At 40.3% G+C, this 21,654-nt stretch overlaps 3 protein-coding genes across 4 annotated transcripts; all 3 read right to left on the bottom strand.

Annotated features, from left to right (window-relative positions):
* Positions 1-892: 892 nt before the first annotated feature.
* Positions 893-6,353, bottom strand: prodh2 (proline dehydrogenase 2). Its single transcript, XM_062442002.1, has 11 exons — positions 6,065-6,353; positions 5,047-5,483; positions 4,706-4,896; positions 4,209-4,335; positions 3,610-3,681; positions 3,392-3,472; positions 3,157-3,300; positions 2,888-3,054; positions 2,374-2,484; positions 1,987-2,075; positions 893-1,476 (listed from the first exon to the last, which is right to left on the bottom strand). Exons 2-11 carry the CDS (start codon positions 5,278-5,280, stop codon positions 1,307-1,309), a joined length of 1,386 nt encoding a protein of 461 aa, XP_062297986.1. The 5' UTR covers positions 5,281-5,483; positions 6,065-6,353; the 3' UTR covers positions 893-1,306.
* Positions 6,354-7,927: 1,574 nt separating this feature from the next.
* Positions 7,928-12,206, bottom strand: tbx6 (T-box transcription factor 6). The gene is made up of 8 exons (XM_062442001.1): positions 12,137-12,206; positions 11,448-11,649; positions 11,004-11,271; positions 10,763-10,906; positions 10,582-10,652; positions 10,430-10,488; positions 10,044-10,317; positions 7,928-9,176 (listed from the first exon to the last, which is right to left on the bottom strand). The coding sequence occupies exons 1-8, from the start codon at positions 12,204-12,206 to the stop codon at positions 7,928-7,930; spliced, it is 2,337 nt and encodes a 778-aa protein (XP_062297985.1).
* A 3,565-nt stretch (positions 12,207-15,771) lies between these two features.
* nif3l1 (NIF3 NGG1 interacting factor 3-like 1 (S. cerevisiae)) lies at positions 15,772-20,301 on the bottom strand. 2 transcript variants are annotated; one of them, XM_062442003.1, is made up of 7 exons: positions 20,180-20,301; positions 18,601-19,202; positions 18,302-18,458; positions 17,331-17,454; positions 17,014-17,152; positions 16,425-16,508; positions 15,772-16,336 (listed from the first exon to the last, which is right to left on the bottom strand). In XM_062442003.1, exons 2-7 carry the CDS (start codon positions 19,190-19,192, stop codon positions 16,152-16,154), a joined length of 1,281 nt encoding a protein of 426 aa, XP_062297987.1. In that variant the 5' UTR covers positions 19,193-19,202; positions 20,180-20,301; the 3' UTR covers positions 15,772-16,151. The 2 variants fall into 2 exon arrangements, with proteins under 2 accessions (XP_062297987.1, XP_062297988.1); XM_062442004.1 differs by having other exon boundaries at positions 20,260-20,287.
* Between the last annotated feature and the right edge of the window lie 1,353 nt (positions 20,302-21,654).

Here is a 21,654-nt window from a genome sequence, read left to right on the forward strand (position 1 = left end):
CTTCTTTTTTGACAGTTTTGATGATTAAAATACAAAGACCCCACTCTTCTACCAACAACATTGAGAATCAATAACATTAGACCCCAAAAACCACCCTGCATGAGTTTCACACATTCAGAAATATTAAGTACAGAGCGAGTAATGTATAAACATGTAGGAGGGTATCATATCCTTTTTCCACCAGAATTGGTCATAAAGATCAAAAATCAGGGAAAGAACAGATCAAATTTAGCAAGATGACCCAGGATCTGTCTTAACTTTAGCATTCAAGAATGCCATTGAGTTCTTGTTCACACATTTTAACAACTTAACTCAGATTTGAACTAATTCTCATGTTCTTTGTGACATTGTACACAGAGGTGAGAGTGAGCAATCTGCTTCTGGATGAGTTCTGTGTAGTCTGAATAATATTTTATTGGATTTTCCTCTTAATCTGTAGCATGTGGAGACCAAACTCTCAGCAATTTGCATTTAACATTACACACAGGCTAGTTGACCTGACGGAGAGCACAGACAAAGAGAATTAAAATGTGTGGATTTGTTTTAAGAGAAATGATTAAATGACAGTTCTCAAGCAGGGTCTTAGCTTTAGTAAAATGACAGATTTTAGCCTCCAAAGAAAAGCGTTTTTTCCTCGGAATTGACTCATATTTTTGAGAACATTAGAGGAGAGTGGTTTAAACTTTCCGTTAAGGGGTTGGCCGACTCGGTAAAAACACAAGTAAAGTTGAAAGGTTAACTAGTCAGATCAGTGGGATATGTGTGTCAGAGGATGACTAACCAGCAACTATCAGACACGTCACTGTTTTAGCACAACTGACACATCCTCTTTTTTACTAATCAGCTGTTGCAGTGTTTTTTCAGCCCAGCAGGCACAAAAGAAAATAAGTGATACATTTAAGTATTTTATTACTAAAAAAACACGATATTGTCAGTTTGAATGTACAGCAGAAAAAAAAATCAAATGAAAGTAATTTAAATTCATATATTTTACAACTTCAACAAACAAAGCATAAATTGATGCATTTATTGCTCTCAGTTTTCATCAAATCATTGAAAAGTTTCATGCTTCAGTTCTTCATTACTGTACAGCAGGATATAACTTTTATGTAAGTTCTATAAGGGAATACGAACTCAAGTGCACATGGATTTGAATTTTTCTTTGGTGTACTAACGGTGTTCAAATGCAGCTTTCTGATTTTTTTATTTTATTTACTATCCTGATTAGGATCCTTAATACTTGTGTGTGTTCAGCAGAGTTCACACTGATCACTCCTCTGTGTTTCCCCTCTGGGCTGGTGGCCTGTTAGCTGCCTCCTCTCAGCCTCCTCTTAAACTCTTCCCTGAGTAGATCCCTTTCCTTGCGGATTCCCTGCAACACGGTGCGGTTCTCCTGAGCCCGACGCACCAGGTAGGGGAGCGTGTCGTCCACTGAGCCGTACGGCACTGACTTGTACACAGCATAGCCCTCCTTAGCTGGAGGGAGGTAGAGAGTTGACATGAGGAAGGGAAATAAAGATATATTGCAGTGGTCCATCAGAAAACACATTTATTTTATTTTTTTAAACAGCCCATTGAGTGTTTTAAGATTTGAGTTGCAATATCCAACTTTCTACACAATCCCTACTGATTCAGTACTAAGTTTTTGTCTTTGGCCATGTGTGGAGAGTATTTTCCACCCATACACACCCAACACCAGAATTAGTCATGAGTAAATTAAATAGAGCAGCTCCACTTTATGATTTTGGGTAAGAGGGTTGGTGTATTTCAGGGTTTAAATGTTGTAAATGGTCTAACTTTTCATTTGCAGGTTCATTTTTAGGTTTCATTTACAGTATATTTTCTAACCACAACAAGCTTGTTGCAACAATGTCAGACTGCCCTGGAATAAGACACTGAACCTCTTGTTGCTCATGTGTTGTGAGATGCTCTGAAGAAAAGTATCAACTAAACACTGAAAAAAATGAAAGTTGGAGCTCAGCTTACCCAGAGTCAGGGAGACATGGTCACACATGCCCAGCAGCTGGCCAAAACACACTGAACCTCCATCTTTGTCTATCCCCAGTTCTTCAATCCTGAAGATACAAAGGTTATACATATTAAATGCATCATCACTGACTGATGGTCATTGATTTTACTCTTACAACAGAACAAAAGAAAAATACTATGAATTAGTGGAGATTTGCAACCAGTGCCTGTTTATTTATGTGGTCATTGGTGTTATTTTGGCATTCAATTGCTTGTAGCTGAATAGTTATAACATACATGATTCATCAAGTCCTTCTCTTTCACGTAGGCTATGATAGTTTTCTGCTGCAACTGTAATTTTAATGTTTTTTTGGTTTTTTAAAATTAATTTCCTTATGGTCTAACCGTTTGGCAGCTCGTCTCACTGACTCCTCGTTGTGCGTGGCGACTATGATCCTGTAGCGCTCGGGATTCTGGGTAATGACATCCAGCATTACATTCAGAGAGCCGTTATAACTGCACAAACACAAGTGAACAGATTAAATGGGTTTCATTGTCAGAAATGATCTGTCAAGTTTACTATTCCCTACCAGCCTTGATTTGATTTTAATGATCCCCTCCAGTCATGCATTAAGACATTTGATATTAGCAAACTTTGAATGATAAACAGTGTTGAATATGTTTGTTTGACTTTTTAAACTTTATCTCCTCTCACTGAAACATTCTGGATGTTTACAAGTTTAACTGTTCAAAAACAAGATCTCTACTAAATAGTAAGGTAAATAATAAGCAAAACATATTTTTGAGTGGAGGGGGGTTTAAAACGGGATAAACATCTTTTTTCAGCATAAGTGGATTGGGTAAATTTGTCCAAATCCAGTTTCCAGTTTTATTTGATAGTTATGATCCCTTCCACCACCTGTCATTGGTGTCTTCCCAGCATTTATGGATGGGGTCTTGGCGATCCTCTTTCTCTGCCAGTTTCCTCTCTTTGTCCATGTAGGCTCCTCGCACCAACTTGACACCCAGACAGAAACCCTCAGTCTTGGACAGACGTAGAGCCTCTAAAAGGAGAGACCTGGACTCCTGAGACACACAGATACAGAGGGAAGTATTTGATAATGCCTCTATTTTCAGTATTCTGCTCTGATGTTTCTAAACCATGAGAATAAGAATAAAGACAGCTGCCTTCAGGTAACACTGGTATGTGTTCCATATCCAGGCACCATCTTTGTTAAACTTCTTCATCATCGCCATGGTTACAAGGGAGAGTGCGGGGTTCATGTAGGTGTACTCTGCATCAACCAGGACTCGGACTTTGTTGACACTGGCCTAAGAAACACCAAATAAACAATGAGTGACAATAATTCAACTGAGAAGTAAAATAATATCACACTGATGCTCTTCTCCTACATGTCTGTACCTCAGATATTCTGTTGAGTCTCTGTAGGCCACAGAGGAAGTGCGCTGCTTCACTTTCATCTAAGCCAGGGAAGTTTATTGGCTGAAAGAGGCAGTTTCAGGCAAAGGTCAGAGGTAATTTCACGTCTGAATCACATGCTTCCACATTGCAAATTGATTAATGAGCAAAAAGTAAGGAACTCATTTGAAAAACCGTGTTACTGAGTTGGATGGACGTACCTCTCCGTCCATAGCTCTGACAAGGAGATCCGTGTCGTATGGTTGTTTTGCAATGAGGGTTGTGAGTTTCACCTTGACACAGAGGGGACAGATTCATCAATCAGAGTGAATACACAATATCTGCTGTAAGTTAAAAGAGGCAAAAGCCATGGGGGGAAAACTATGAACACCACACAACATGTTGAGCACTCTAAAACAACATGCAACACGCATGTTCAAAATGTGTATTCTTATCTTTTTTCTCATGTATTTGAACCACATTCAGTCACTATGGTCTAGTACACCATGTGTCAGGGTTCTCACATGGCCCCAGAAACCTTGAACTGACACAACTGGTTTCCTTACAACCAAAATGCTCTAAAAGATAATGAAATATACTGGTGAATGTCATAGGTGTCACAAAAAACTAAACTAAATTTAAAGCCCCCCATTAAAAAATAATGAATTCACATTTCAAAGTTAATCAGTTAATTAAAAATGTCTTTCTTGAAATTGCTTGTATAATTACCTGTTATGTGCAGTAAATATATGAGTAGCAGTTGACAAATAATTTCCTAAAAACATTATGAGAGGTGACTCTGAAATGGAGGTCCACTTACACACAGCTCTGGGCTGAGCAGGGCTGTGATCTTCAGCTGCATCATCGGGTCTTTGCTCCAGGCGTTGCTGTGGGACATCCGCACACATTCCAACATGGCATCCATGTTGTCATCATATCTCTTCTCTCTGGGGGTGTCAAAAGGCAACATGAGGCTGTAATGTATTTTTGGATCAAATCTGAAGTGTGATATTTCCAGTGAAGCTGAAGTGGGCAAACTAGGAGAGAGTGTGGTGTACTTAAAGGTTTGAATTTAGATGTGCTTTCTAAAGAGATCGAGAGTCAGACATAAAGTCTAAGACACTGTGGGTTGAATCCCAAACACATCACAGACTTTTTTCTGCAATATGTAGAACATTCTGCACATAGTTTCAGCAAATAAAACAGCATGCAGAATGATTTCAAATGTTTGCCTTTTACACTACATCTGGCATAGCTGTCAGAGCTACACTACAAGTAGACATGTCACTGGAGGGGGGCTTCAAAAATGAGCCATACCCGGTGCTTTCTCCCAGATCCTCTTCAATAGGTACTGCCAGCATGGGCCTCAGTCCCAGCAAGCTCATCTTCTCCATGGACTGAGAGATCTCATTCTCATTCTCTCCAGCCACAAACTGGGCATACACAGTGGGCCGCAGCAGCAATGAGAACCCCCTCCTCCCCAGCAGAGTGCGTGCTACTGACATCAGCTGAAAGAGGGAGAAAAGAAGGATGGAGCTTTATGAGGTGAGGTCAGAGACATGGTCTTCTCACCTACATATTTTTTACATTCACTCTTCAGACTAACTCACTCCATCTTCCTCCAGACAATGACTATGAGTTACATACTCAAGTCTCACCTTCCCACAGTTATTAATCAGCACAGGGAAGGAACAGAGGCGGAAGATACCCAGGGCACGCAGCAGCTCGCCCCAACTCTTCACCCTGAAGGCGCTGGGATCCTCAAAGGCCAGTGTCGCTGAGAGAAGGTCAGGCGACTTGGATGCCACCATCCTGGAAGGCACTGTACCCAGCAGCCTCAGCGTCAAGAGGTGAGGGAGCGAAGGACGCAAACGAGAGCACAGCATCATCATCAGAAGAGTGCGTTTGTGTGCCCGTATGTTACTGACTTAACATGCAGGAGTTTGAATTGTGCAAAATGTTTGAGTTAATCTTCGTTTTTTGGTTTTTTTTTTACGTGTGCCCTGTCTGCTGAGGTAGCAATATCTGACATGTGTGTTAAATAGAAATGCAATGATCCATTATCAGAGCCTGAAGGGTCAGCTCGTGTCAGAACCTGTAGGAAAAGGAGAAATAAGTGAGCATGCAATTATCTGCTTCCTGTGAAAAGTGACACGAATGAAGAGTGACAACAACTTCAAACTTATTTTTGAATGATAAACAATACAGACATATGAAAGAGTGACATATTAAAGGGGGAAAAAACAACATAAAGTGTTTTAGCAAGGTGTATGGCCACCAGAACAGCTTCAATGCACCTTGGTATTGATTGTACAAGTCTCTGAACTGTACTGAAGGATGAACACCATTCCTCCAAAAGGTATTCCCTCATTTGGTGTTTTGATGATAATGATGGAGTTCGCTATCTAATGACCAAAATCCCAGGTGTTCACTTGGCCAAAACTGGTTCGGCTCAGCAATTTCATACATGCCACAGAGCATGACTAGGTGTTAATTACTTAATTTTATCTGTACCTGCACCTGGTTCACCACTCATTCATTCAAGTTTTTCCTTTAACTTGTCTGTATGTATTATGAAACAGCTTTAAGGAGATTAGTAATTAAAAGCTAAGAGTCAGGACAATTTGAATCAAATTCTAGTAATTTCTGTCATTGAAATAAGTAGCAACACCTTACCTTACGTCCTGAGAATGGTACTCATATAGGATATAGGACATATAGGATGAAAAGCGGAGCAGGTACAATTCAGGGTTTGTGTGTGGATCTGTAAAATTCATTATCTTTTGGCTAGCTCACTGGTTAATAAATGACTACGTGAAAATTTGAGTAAACAACAAGTTGACCCTTAGCATCAACCCACGAGAGTTCCCCTGCTTGGACATCAGCAAAATGGACATTAAAAGCTCGCTATAACACCCATATACCCACCTATACACCCATAAAAGTTGCTTAAATACAATTTTCAGTCTTCATCTCTCAAATCATTGTCCCAATTATGTTTTATTATAATTGCATTCATTATAATTAATTTTGAACAGAGCTAAAGCTGAGTTGTAATCCAAGGTTTTATGAATGCACATACAATCACATAACCTAAAGTTAAGTACTTGTATAATACAAAAATCCCTCATAGACCCAGAAAGATAAGTGGACACACAATAAAAGCTCTGGAGAGATTGGTTATATTTTCGGAGGGATTTTCTTTAAATGTCTTATCCACCAAAAGACCAAGCAGCGCAGGAAAGGAAATGATTAACTGCTGATCCTATGTCATCTCTGACCTCACAGACTGTTCAACTACGCTGGCACTGTTCACCAACCAGGCATGCAAATACGAATAGTTGTTCACAAACGGATCCTTGAGTTTGACAGAGGAAATGCTGCTTAGTTCAGGGCTTTTATGATCCTCAAATAGTCATGCAGACATGAAATGAAGTTCAAGGAAATCAAAACAATCCTTTAAAAGAAGCTTTTACTTCATCTCACCTATCCTCGATGTGGTAAAATATGTTCAAAACAGCATTTGCATTAAGCAAAAGGACTTCAAAATGAGTCAAAGTATTATCTTTCATTAAGGAGAAGAGAAAGGTTGTAACAAAACTTATGAGAGAAATGAAAAGATGCAGCGCTGACATACATGTTTAAAGGAATAATTCTGCATTTTAGGAGATTCACTTTCTTGCCAAGAGTTAGATAAGGGTTGACACTACTCTCTGATTTGTCTGTTCACTTTAAGACTAGCTTAGGGATTGTTAGCTTAACGTAGCATCAATGATGAGTCATTAATGAATAACACCTCATTTATTTAATCCAAATAAAACCAAAGTTAGGATTTCCGAGCAGCATGTGTCGGACTGTGTCACCGAATCTGATGGATCGCAGATTTTGATAGCTTGCACTAAAATCGCGAGCAAAATTTGGAGCAATGTCAGCCAAGAAATGCCCACACATGGTTGATACCTCTCATAAACCTTGTTGGGGTTTTTTCACTTTTTTACAGATTTATTACAGATGTAATATAACATGTTCATTATTGAGCTTTAGAGGTGCAGGTATACAGATTTTGTTAGCTTTGAAGCCAGGCTATCTGTTTCTTTATGCTAAGCTAAGCTAAACCTCTTTATGTTTCAGTCTCATGTTTGGAAAGAGCGGCCTGCTCTACCTGACTCTCAACAAAAACAGGAGTTTGCATATTTCCCACGATGTCAAACTATTCCCTCAACATTTCTATTCCTGTTTAGATGAAGTAACATGTTAATATTGTAATCAACAAGAATTGATTCACAGAAGTCAATAAAAATTTTAGATTTTTATTATTTTTCACACTGGAATGGATATTTGAAAAGAGAATCTTCCACAACTATTTACAAATTTGGATCAATTTCATTACTTTCTCTACTATATCCTTGAAAATACACACACATACATACACATACACACACTCTAACAACACAGTGAACTACTTGATCTAATGCTACTCATTGCTAATCCCCCTAAAAGCGCTATCAAACATTTTTTCAACATCAGCGTTGCTTCATTTTAAAACACAGCTCTTGCGCTCATGTCCAGGTAGGCTCCCTGAGGATGAGCGTGGCCATGCTGGTGTTGCCTGTACAGATGCCTGAGTGGGATAGAGAGGGATGAGTGAGGGTCCTGACAGAGCCGGAGAGGGTAGGATGAAAAGGCTGGGTAAAGGGTTGGAGGAGCAGCAGAGGAGGGAAGACAAGAGGAAAGGGATGGATCCAGCTGAGGGAGAAGTGACGGGTGGTGCAGGACCATCTCTGGGCGATAGGGGGCAGGAGGGTTGAACTGAGGAAAGGCACCTATTTCAACAGAAGGATAGGAAGACGAGGTCGAGGAGGCGGCAGGGGCATTATGTAGGTTTTGAGAATGGGCTGCTTGTGGCATTGAGGGAGCAGAGGACTGCTGGAAAGAAGAGGAGACAGCCAAGCAAGAGGACGGTTGGAAAGGAGGGTGAGGAAGGGTGGATGAAGGATGAGTGAAGGAGGATGGGGGGAACGGAGCAGCGAGGGCAGGAGCTTGGGCTTGGTGGCTCAGATTTGGGAGGTGCAGGGCTGGGTGGGCAGAGCTGGGGGGCACATTTGGAAATGATAGATTCTGCATGTGAGGGGGGACAGAGTGGAAGGAAAAGGATGTGGATGCACAGTGAGTGGGCATAGAGTAGGGCAGCGTGGGGGCCGGTGGTTGGTTTTGGTTGGGGAGAGGTTGAGCATGAACTGGAGCGGAATCAGGATTTGCAGGCAGGACGTTTGGATAAATAAACACTGCCGAAGTTTGATCAGTGGGTGAATTATTCCCACCAGCTATAGGTTCGCCTTGGGAGAGCAGAGAATGAGCTGACATTTGATCTTGAAGCCCAGACTGACATGAGGAAGAAGGTTGAGGAAAAGCGGTGTCAGTGGGTGTGTGTGGACTGATCAACTCTGGGTTGGGTGGAGGTATGGTGTGATAGGTGTTAGAGCAGGGGGAGGAGGAGGAGGGAAGGAGCGGCTGTGGTGAGGAGGAGTTGGAAGGGGGCGGGGTGGGGAAGGTGAAGGAGGTCTGCTGCAGTGAGGGAGAGGAAGAGGTGGAGGAGAGCGTGGGAGAGGAGGAGAGGGTGGCAGGATAGTCGATGGGAGGGATGGAGGGCTGGACGTCAGTTGTATTCGAGGAATTTGGGAGGGAGGGGAAGGAGGATGACTGAGGAAGAGATGCTGAGGGGAAGGAGGAGTTGGCTGGGGCAGCAGGGAAGCTGGAGGTGTACGCAGGGTCACCCATAGTGTCTGATCTGTGGAGGAGGAAATAAATAAATAATTAAACTTAAATTACTACTAAAATGACTAGTTGATGGAGTCATTCATTGATTGAAAAAACAACTTTCATTAAAAAAATCTATACTAATCTACCCTGACATTTATAAATTAAATTATTTATCAGAAAAATAAATGATAAATTCATTGATAAGGACAATAATATTTAATTACAGCCTTGCTATAACCCACAACCTGCTGCAAATATATAATCTTTTTTTTTCTTCTATGGGATAAAACTACTTTGACTACTTTTAGTTGACAATAGTTTGACATTTTGGAAAATCTTGCGGAGATGCAATTAGCTTATAGCTTACCAGCATAAAGACCAGAAACCGAGGGAAACAGCTAGCCTGGCTATGCCAAAAATCCATCCACCAGCACCTCTTAAGCTCACATTATATCTTGTTTGTTTAACCTGTACATAAACTACAGTGTAAAAATATCAAGTTGTGGTTTTATGAGGGGTTACAACTTTTTCTTGGCCGACACACACTAACTTAGCATACTGTCTCCTGGCTTTAGCTATATATTTAGCACACAGACATGAGAGTGATCAATTCGTCTAACTCTTGGCAAGAAAGATTTTCCCAAAATATCAAACTCCTCCTTTAACATTAGGTATAAGTGTAATATGTGCAGATGTTATATGCTAATATGCAAGTAATATGCAGTGTAAAGGTGTTTAATTGACACAAATAATAAGAAATAATTGCATGTCATGAAATGTGTGAATCACAGTTCATACTGGCCATGGTATGTATCATTCTGCAAACCTACCAAGAAGTAATTTGCAGATACATCTTGGATCATAAGACAAAATTCTTGTATTTCTGCACACCTACCTTTCAATAATACTGTTTGCGACCTCACTTCCCGGTGTGTCCTGCATCCCACCGGTCATGGAGATGCTGACTGGCATCTGGTTTGAATGCATGAATGCCTGACCAAGATCCAGAGGCTGCTCTGGGACAAGCGTATCCTGGTAGGGGGCGTCCTCTGGTCTATACCCACATGGGTTGGGCAGTTGGGGCAGAGAGGCCAAGGCGAGGGCCTGGAGGTCTGTGCTGCCCTCGGGCTGCGGCAGAAGCTGAGTGGAGTCACATGGATCACAGTTCACTGAGGGAGAAGGATAAAAAAATGGAGATGTTTTAGGAGAAGAAAAAGTAACATTAATGTCAAATATGTTGTTCTATCAACCGATTTAGTGACATCGGGTTAATGCACTTACCTATATCCAAAGTTTCTGTCAGGACTGTAATTTTACGCTTCTGTCTCGCATCTCTTTGTCTGTAGAGAGAAAAGTCAGTTAGAAACCTCCCCATGATGTATGCAGTGATGTGAAATGTGTGTGTTTCTGTGCACGCATGTATTATTAATTACTTTTTACTATTCATGCCTTCCTCTCTGAAGCCTTTAGCAAACGGGTTGGAGTTGATCTTCAGCTCTGTGATCTGAAAACAAAGGACAAAAAAAAATCTGTTTTAAAGTTAAATTAAACTATTTCTATTATACAGAGATTTCTCTGAAGAGATTTCTTGAATATATATATATAGTATTGTACCCTGTTGTTCTGGTAGGCAGTGACGGTGATGAACTGAGTCTCGGGGAAAACGAAGGAGTGCTGCCCTCCGCCCCACCTCAGCACGTCTCTGGCTTCAATCACATGAATTCTGGGCTGGTAGCGATGCAGCGAGTGGAGGATGATCTGCAGATAACAGGAAAAGAAGGAGGTTGATGCTGAAGTTTAGCAGTAGAGGTGATGTACTGTCTCTATGGTGGGTTAATCAGTCTGCAGTACTTACATGTCCTTGCGAGTCCAGTGTGTTGTTGGTGAGCTTTGCATAGTGAAAGGAGATGGTGCGACTCTGCCAGTGAGCACCAGTAGCGGGGGAGTCTGGGTGTATGAACACCCGGTCTGGTAGCCTGGCCTCAGCCCCACCAACAGCCTGCCAGCCACCGCCTTGGAAACGATAGCGCGAGTTGTCCACCGGTATGATGTCCAGGAGAAGGATGTAACGAAGAGCTGGATTCAGGCCAGACAGCTTCAACCTCAACCCGGGAAACATCCGTCTAGGAGTAGGTGACAGGTGATTGTCAGTGACAGACGAAATAGAGAATTTGTGAAAAAGAACTGAACTGAAAGGTGAGTATAGGAGGATCAAAAGGTCAAAGGTCAGCATCAATAGTGTATTGATGCTGACCTTTGACCTTTTGATCCTTGACATCTATTCACTCCATTCCCTCACCTGCCCTTCTTTGTGATGATCATCTCTGTGCCCACTGAGCTGAACTGTTTCCATAAAGATGCATTCTCCAGCTCCATCTTCACCTCATCTTTTTGGGTTTTGGTGGTGGGCTCGTTGGGGACAGCAGGGGGAGGGGCCAGAATCCTCTGGGCCACCTCACAGGCCGGAGGGAACAGCGGCATGTGGGCAGGAGGCTCTCGGTCTTTGGGTGCAGAGAAATCCAGAGTAAAACATTACACAAACAGCAGATATGGAGCAAAAACTCTGAGGTAAGAAGATCATTTGGCTGTGGACAAATTAGTCAGAGTATACTGGTATAGATTTTTAGTGGCTTTAATGTGTCAAATGAATCATAAAACCTAAATGAATGACATTTCTGAAGGTATAAAGTTTTACTTTCAGTCTCTAGCTTCAGTGCAAAAGTTTTCTCTGAGCATTGCTAATCTGAGGGCTGCTTATAATTAACCTATCATGCCCCCTGACTATGCCAAATGATGGTTATTAGCTTCTGTCACCGATGCACTGAGAGAGACCTAAGAGTCTAAGAGAGAATTAAGAGTCGTGATGCATTTAAAAAGTCCACCATCAATTAAAAATGAGCAACAAAATTTTAAGCAAAAACATTTAAAAATGAAATACCATATCTTTCTCTCACCAACACACATACATGCATCCACAAACTTTCTCACCTCTGTAGAAACAGTCTCCGATCCTTTGAGGTCCCAGAGCCAAACTGGGATACATGTCCATGCTAAGCATCGTCCTTGTCTGTGTGTCTGTACTTGTCCTCTTTACCTGCTGCAGCACAGTAACATGTCACTCCTTAACTCTCTTTTTCTCTTTCTCTCTGAATATTACTCTATTGTTGCACTGTAGATCACTCGTCCCAATCTCTGCTCCGATTCGTCTTCTGTCTTTTGCTCCAAATGCCCACGGCAGTGACTTGCTCTGTTAAATAGGTGTGTGGGGTCTTCACACATCAAGGCCAAATGGCCCCAACTTCTCACAGCTCTTCATTTGCCTCCCTGTCTCTCCACACTATCCCCTCTCTGCACACACGGCCTTCTCATGAAACACAAACAATCACATCAAGAAGTGATAAAAGAAAATCTGTTTGTTTCAGTGTCTTGACGCAACATAGAAGTGATTTGTGGTATTTTGTGTAGCAGAAGTGGAAAAAATACCTTAACTCAACTTATTTGTACATTTTAATTGTATGCTGCTTTATACTTCACTACATTTCAAATATTATACTTTTTACTTCATTACTGTAGGATTTTACATGCAAAACAAACCAGTTTATAAAATCTGACACCTTGCTTGCTAGGAGTTAAATTAGCCACCTACGTGCCACATAAGTGGTTGAAATCTGCTGCACCTTAACCAGCAACGTCAAAATGTTCTTTACACATTTATCATCAAAAATGTATACTTTAAGTTCACTAATGCTTCTATACTTCTACTTAATTAATTTTGCTGAAGTACAGGATTAAAATATTATTTAAAAATATAATGTTTTCATTGCAATTCATACTTATCTTCATTTTAGTCATTATTACAGTTTATTTAGTCAGAAGTTTCAGTGTTTGTGTGTGGGTGATGTAAATCATACTTGCTATTTTATTCAAGATTTTTTGACTTCCCATTAAAAATGAGATAATTCAAGTAAATTGGTATACATGTTATTCCACTTTGTATTTGGTCTTACATGAAAATATACATAAATCTTGTAGTTTACTGGCAGGTCCCCTGTGGCTGTTTGACGACTTGATGACAAGTTTCTTCCTCTCAGCAGTCTGTCTATTAGTCTTTCTCAGCAGGGAGTCAGGCCTTCAATGTAGGTGGAAGAGGAAGACAGTTTGGCCCATGGCTACAATTTGGCCACTACACAAACACGTGTCTAGAAGTTTGTATCAGAGGTTTGAAATAAAATATAAGCTCAGTATTACAGTTAAATGTAGCCAATACTTTGTGGAACATTTAAGAGCAGGATTGTTATAGGAATCCATTCATCAAAGATTTATTCTGTCCTGTGAGAGTGAGTTTGTTGAGCAGACAGATATTTATAGTTTAAGCACCATAAAACACAGAATTCAGACCACACAGACAAACAGCTGCTGGTTGTAGTGGACATTCAATTTGATAGCATGAGCAGTGGACACTAAGATCCTTCATGTCAGTAAAAGTAGCAACAACACAATGTGAGAATACTCCATTACAAGCTTAAGTCCTGCATTCAAAATATCACTTAAACAAAAGCACATTGTTTGTTTTGTTAAGAAGATGTTCTTAAAATATCAAAAGTATTCATTTGCAGCAGAAACACTAATGTATATGTCATGTCTTTATTTATTTCAGTGGATTATTGATGAATTGTAGAAAGCTCATTTTATTTATTTAAAGGATACATTCATAATTCTTCAAGTCTGTTGAAGCGCTTGGGTAGATGAGTGGTTAAAGTGCATGCCACATAATCGCAGCGTCCCTGGTTCAAATCTGGCAAGGGACCTTTGCTGCAGGTCATTCCGTTTCCTGTCGGCATCTATGCCAATTACTGTACTTACAAAAAAATGCCCCAAAATAGTAATAATTGTTCAAGACTGTCTTAAAACAACAGTCAGGTGTCGACATTGAAACAGATTTTGCTTGCTTTAATGATCCCTTCCAAATGCCAAATACCATCATCATCGTTTTGAGCAAAAATGTCTTTCAAAATTTATCTGTAGATTATATGAGCCGTCTTAGTCAAAACAACTGAATATCTTCCACAGTTAGTCTCTTTAGGCTTTTAGGCTTGCTCAGCTGCAGTGGAAAGATCATAACAAAAAAAGGGAATTTTGCACTAAAAAGACAGGAATTTTGAAAGATTGTGATTTCATTTAAATAATCTGGGCAGCTGAAGCTTAATATTAGCTTCAGATAAACTTTTAAATAAATGTTTGTATAGGAGAACTGTGGATTTTACACCATGAAGGGATTTTCTAATGGTCAGTATGAACCGGAGGAATGACTACAACAAGAAAAATGTGCAAATGTTCGTTTGGGCACCTGACTGTTGTTTTAAGACAGACTAGAAACATTTTGAACCTGTCCGTTGATGTACTGTCTGTTTAACCTGAATTAATAATAGTAATATATTAATATTTAATGGCAAAACTCTCATTTTTGTATTCTGCTGAGTAACTAGCAATGAGTTTTTAAATAACTGTAGTGGAGTAGAAGTATATAGTATAACATGGAAATATGTAATTGAAGTACAATAACTGAAAGCTGTACTTGAGTATTAAGTGTGCTTATTTACAGTCCACCACTGGCTGCAATACAGTTTGACATGTCTTCAGCTAAAGCAGATAAAAATGTAACAGGGAGCAAACAGGTCAAATAGCATTGTTCTTCCTCAATACTGTCTCTCAAAAACGTACTTTTCAGGAAGTTAATTTACGGCTGTTCTCTACAAGTTCGCAATTCTGCTTTAGCTGCTTAAACTTGACCTTGTTGGTTACAAAAAAATCCTAATTGACTTTAACATGCGAGAACTGATGACGATGATGTGATGGTTTTTGGAGGACAGCAGTAGCTCTTTCACAGTGGATTACTGTTAAATCATATATAAAAACTTTTACTACTTGTATTGTCAAACAGGATCACCTGTGTGGAGATAATTTCCTGTAAAGGAACAATACTTAAAAAGGAAGACGACTCTCAAACTGACAAAAAAACCTGACACAGGACCCAAATCTACCTGCTTGTACACATTGTTGCCAATACAAGGGCAGCAGCTGGAATCATTAAAGAGGAGTGACGTATAAATGTTGTTCTAGTTGTTGTTTTCCTTCTCCATCTGTGTATGTGTGTTATTGAGGAGGGGGATAAAAGCCAGCGGGGACTGAGGGGAAGTGGAGGTGTCAACACCATGCCGAGAGTAAGGTCATTACCTTGATGGCGACAGCGAGGTGTTTTCGACGTCTCTTAATGTTTTTACGAACTGACAGGTGTGTTGCAGGCGCTGCAGCCAGCAGACCCTGTAACAGCCGATAATGAGGATTGTTACTTGTTCTGTTTTTTTTACCATTGCTATAGTGGGGGCAGGTACTGACAGTGCATTAAGTATAACCACAGCCCTGCTCTTTGACATGTATGTGCTAAGTGGTTTGATGTCCACCTTTGTTTGCTTACTGAGGTCTAGAGGTCAGTTTACTGAAAACACTTGATTTGCTCTTTAATGAGTAAATTCATTAAGAAATTATAATCTATCATAAGATTAAACTCTAGCAGAGATAAGAGCGGATGTTATCAGTGTTATCCATTAACAAATCCACATTCATTCTGATTACATGCTTTATTTTCAGCGCTCTCTTTGCATTGTATGTCCTGATTATATTTTGTCTTACCCAACATGCCTACAGTCCATTTTTTTGATCAAGCAGGACCCAATTTTATTAAGATCTTACCAGGAATACATGATTAATAATATAGCCTGTATGAAGGAAGCACTTTTCATTTTCATCACAGCATGTGGAAATGTTTGATGCTTTCAGACCTTTACATAACAGAGCCTGCATGTAAAATCTGTTTCTTTATGCAATCATGTCACACATAATTTGAATTACTCCGTAAGACAGACAGACAGTGGTTTCGTAATGTTATTGAAAAATGATCCAATACACTCTGTTCGTAGTTTGTGCTACTGCAGCTCAGAGATGGTCAGACAACCTCCAGAGGGTCTCTGTCAGCCTTTGACACCGCCACGTTTACACTGTCTGGAAGACGCACAGCCAGCTTCTCCCTGAAAACAGCCAGAAAACCCCGCTCGCTGTTGCTATGGTCACTGAGCAGGACGCTGGTTCCCTTCGCCACAGCATCCAGGACTTCATGGTGGGACATCTCACCTAAACCGCATATATAACAATTACCTCTGCATGCATAACAAAGTCAAGCAAAGCAAATAGTCACAAATGATCACAGCTAAATTTTCACCTGTGATGTAGAGGTCTGCTCTGACTCCATTCAGCACTGAGGCCCCAGATCCAGCACACACTGCCACAGTAGACACAGAGGTATCTGGCAGATATAAAAGTAGTGATTTACTATCACACAAACTGACATTTCAGAACCATTTCAACAATATATGAGTTTTTAAAAAGTCACAGTATGTATTGCTTTTATAGTGGTTTGGTTTGTATAAAGATATCCTGAATGACAGGGTAACTTAAGTGTCACCTTTCACCTCTATATGTAACTGTGTTCTTTGATCTAAAAATCTGCAGGTTTTCATGAAAGAAGCTCATGTGTTGTGCACTTGGTATTAAAACTACAAACCATGCATGACACCTAGTGCAGGGACGCCAAACCTTGCTAGTGACCCCTTACATTGAAGCAGCATTATCTCTTTGAGAGTTATAGTTGTGTGTTTGGACCATTTTAACAAAAGAGCGTGAAGTTTAAAGATTTTTAGAGGCCTAAAGAGTTGAAAGTATCCAGTATTTTCAATGAAAAACAAAACAAAACACTTGAACTCATAATGCCTGTATAACACCCTGTTGTTTGAGAGTCTGTGCATCTTCACCTTGTGTGTGCCCCACTCCCAGAGCCAAACGGAGGTGACTTAACCCCAAGTGGGACTTCATTTTCTGGACGGCTGTTGCCACAGTAACTGGCTCCCCCAAAACACTGAGACGTCCTGGACCGTGGCCCGGGAGAGGGGGCTGTGGGAGGAGACAGTTGGAAAAATTTAACTACTATACATAAAACAGGATAATACTATAAATAGTTTCCAGTGAATGAAACCAAAAATATAGACGTCAACTCAAAACATCATCTCATTTATTTGATCACATCATATGTTTCAGTTAATCTTCTGATAGTGATGTGTTGATGCTGAACCTTTTCTAACTTCAGGATGCTGAGCGACTGGCTGGACGCACTGTGTCGTAACAGAGTCTGGACACTGGGGGTCAGTGCTGAGTCACTGCAGGTTAAGCTGACATGGATCCCACTGCTGTCATGTCTGTAACAAGGACAAACCAAATAGCATTCACCAGTGCATCAAGGTCATACTCATGTTTTTGCTGCTTAGCATGTTCCAAAACATACTATAAGTTACCCTAAATCATTCGATTCTATCCAATTCAGAGTGTTATAAAAGTCAACTTACAGACTTGAAACTTGCTTTAAGAAGATAAAACATTTCCAATTTTAAATGTGTTGGCAAAGATATGTTACCACAGTAGTGCAAAGTAGCAGGTAACAGGGACTGTTGTGAAAACTCGCTTTCATGAAACTGTGTCCAAGATTTGAAATGTGTCAGAAGACAATGAGCAAACATGGTATTGTGAAAAATGCCAATCTCGCAGTGGGTCATTTCTTAATAAAAAGGTGTTGTCAGCTGACACTTGTGCAAACACTAGCATGGACGAGTATTCACATCAGTCTCACTGCTAACTTCTGTATTACCACACAAAAATATCAAATTATGAAAATGTGAGTAGTTTGCATGTTCTCCCCGTGCTTGTGTGGGTACTCCAGCTTCCTCCACAGACTGAAAACATGCAGATTAGGTCAATTTGTGACTCCAAATTACCATAGGTGTGAATGTAAGTGCGAATGGTTGTTTATCTATACTACATGTTAGCCCTGTGATGGACTGGTGACCTGTCCAGGGTGTTCCCCCGCCTTTTGCCCAATGTCAGCTGGGATTGGCTCCCAGTTGTTGGCTGACTTATTGTATTTTGTCAGTAGGGAGTAGCAGAGTTTACTATTTGTTGTTGAAGGCTGAAATGATGATCAAGCAACATGCTAACTCATACAGAAATCCTTTAAAACATGTTGGTAGTTCATAAAAACATATACACGACCTGCTGACTGAATGCTGTAGTGTTGTTCCACTGTCACAAGCCTTCAGTTCATCCATAACTTGGTTTAACTGCTCCACACTCCTGACTGTGAACTCCAGTTTGTGACTGTGGGAGGCACCACCGAGTGCCTGATTCAGCACAGACACCTGACCGCTACCTGAGAGTCAAAGAAAGACACCAGAAATGGAAAACACTCAGGGGGCCAGATGGAGTTTAGTGTCAAATGTAACTTAATTAAATATGCAAGCGGCATACTTTAGGTATATGTGACACATTTTCCATTCAGAGTGACCTCTTACCAAGTCCCCCGATTAGCCAGTCGTTTACTCCTCCTTTAACACTATCCCATGAAGTGTGGGGGGAGAAGACCGCCATCCCGGACTCCACCGCCCGGATGGCCAATCGCTGCTTCCAGTCTTTCTGAACAAGGCGCTTGATTGGCTGAAACAACGGAGGATGATATGAGATGATGAGGTCGCAGCTCATGTTCTCCGCTTCCTCCATGACGGCATCTGTAAGGTCGTTGGTTAGCAGGATGGTTTTGACAGGCCGAGATTTGCTTGGCTCGACCAGCAGACCGACGTTGTCCCACGACTCTGCGAGTGACAGAGGAGCCAGCTGCTCCAACACCTGCAGGACTTCCTTTAACTCCATCAGGCTGGGAGAAAGAACAGAACGAGAGAGGCAGCGGGTGGGAGAGAAGTGAACCGTTGGATGTAGAGGAAAGAAGCTGTGACTTTTAGTGGGTGAAGACTGAGTCAGAAGGATGGATGAAACTGCTGAGGTAGAGGAGCAGAGAGATGTCTGTGAGATGAAGCTCCTCCTGGTACAAACACGTCCGTAGGTTAGAAATAAAAATGTCCGAGAAAGGTTTCTACATCCAGTCAACATCAGTGAAGTCCTGTGTGGACAAAAGAAAAAGAAGAGAAGGACAAGTGTATTGAATAATGCATCATTCAGAGGCCATCAGTCAACATGAGTGTCAGATTCAAATCCCACTTGTGTGCAATTGTTTCACAATTTAAGTCATTTTTCAAGCAAAAATGCTAAACAATTGATGGTTGCAGCCTCTCAAACGGGGGAATGTGCTGCATTTTCTTGTCTGATAATATCGCAAATTTAATATGTTGGTTTTAGGCTGTTGGTTGTTCATTAAACAAGACATTTAATGACATTGCTGGTCAATTTTTATTGTTTTCTGATGTTTTATAGATCAGTGAACCTTGTGAGTACTTGCCCATGTGTCCTGTCTTTTTACTGTCTATGTGTAATGTAGATGTCCTCTCCTGCTACTGCAGAACAAATCTACCTACGGGTATAAATAAAGACACCTTGACCGTGACCATACAATTTATCAATGAATCAAGAAGATAATCTGAGGATTCATTGATTAACAAAAATGATCAATTAATTAGTTTTGGCCCTAAAAGTTCATATTTAAGCTTCTATTGGTTAACGTGTATCCACTGTTTTTTCACATATTAAAGACTAGACATTAATACAAATGATTAAATAAATCTGTAATCTGTGCAACCTGTTCCTTAAAGGAGGACTGCAGACTAACATTATACCCCAAAAAACTCTTAAACCCAATTCAGACAAAACATTGAAACCAGCTGGTGAAAAGGTTCAGGTTTGTTGGATTTTACAAACTGGACACTCTGATACCCTGAAAGAAGTTCTGTAGCATACTCTCAGACCTGATTTATAGATCTAACCTGATTTATAAGAGCTGAAGCACTGACTGCAGGCAACACGCAGCTAACAGCAGAGCTAACGTTAGCTGTGGCTAACATTAGCTACACACTAAACCGACACTGCTCGATTTGAAAACAGATTATAAACATCATAGCAGATGCATGAGTGAACTTATCATACTTTCGCTCGCCTTGCACTTATGAAGGAAACTACATATCTGGGCACATTTCTCCCAGGTTGACAGAGTGGATTGCACTTACTGGAGAATTTGTAAAATTGTCTCCTTCCGGCTTCCGTTTCTCAAACCCACGTTCTTGATTGGTCAGATGAAATGTCACTAGCTTGTCTATTCATACTCAATCAACCTTTAACTAACATTGTAAAAGGACTCAGTTAAATCGACACGATTAGATTTCCAACCTAATATTTTTTTTAAATATATAAAAAGTATGCCAAAACGAAACTGAAAAACAATTATTGCATATAATAAAGGTAATAAAGGTAAATTAATTAATTAAAACAAATATCCGTATGTACGATGATGAGACTGCTCCAGTGGCAAAAGTGAACCAGGATTACCATAGAAACCAGGATATTCAATATTCATCCTCCACAGCCATTTTTATTTTATTTTATATGAAAGCTGTTCATTTTCAAGATTTTGTTATTTTTATAATATTTTTTTTGCCAAAAAGCTGAATATATTCTGTATCTGACTGGGATCTATCTGTATATATGTATATACATACATACATACATACATACATACATACATACATACATACATACATACAATACATATAAATACATATACATACATGTATATGTATTTGTATGTGTGTGTGTGTGTGTGTGTGTGTGTGTGTGTGTGTGTGTGTGTGTGTGTGTGTGTGTGTGTGTGTGTGTGTGTGTGTTTTGAGCTCAGTTAAACCAGAGAAAACAGTATACAGCTGTTGAACAAAACATTGCTCACATTAAATGTTATGAAACATTCACAGATTAATGTGAACAGGAAAAGACTAGATGACTTTGATAAGCTGTATTAACTCCTGCAGGGCAGGTGGTCCAACAGAAGATATCCAGTTTTGTATCCCTCACTTCTCAGAAGGATTACTGGGATGTTTGGAATAAACAAATTAAATCAGCGCGCACAGACACACACCAATGGGGGAAAAAACAGAAATGAGAGTTATCAATGTTGCGGAATGATTGCGAAAAGTGTTAAAACCGCAGCTCTCATTATGAGCAAGCTGCTGGGCCGAGTAGCTACCTCGGAAATGAGTCCGAGAGCGACCGAGGGAGAGATTATTCTGGATTAATGCAATAAAGGTCGATGCTGGATGTTGGAGGGATCAGGGGAGGATCAGGGCAAAGGCCAGACCGCAAGCATTACATCATCTGATTCTTGCTTTAGCTTCATCAACTTCTCTTTACAACACCCCTCTGTTTAAATGGTACCCCTGCCCACCCAATAACACATACAATATATTACACTGTATGTAAAAGAGTGGCAATAAAAGCAAAGAAACAACATCCTGTCTAAATGACTCTTTCATCTGTAGTTTTGTGTCTGCCCAGAAAAGAGCAGATATTTACAACATATAAAAACAGAAAATGTATCCATTCAACATATTTGCACAGCTATCACCCCTTGC

This window comes from Scomber scombrus, chromosome 21 (genome assembly GCF_963691925.1).
Source record: "Scomber scombrus chromosome 21, fScoSco1.1, whole genome shotgun sequence".
NCBI classification, from domain to species: Eukaryota; Metazoa; Chordata; class Actinopteri; order Scombriformes; family Scombridae; genus Scomber; species Scomber scombrus.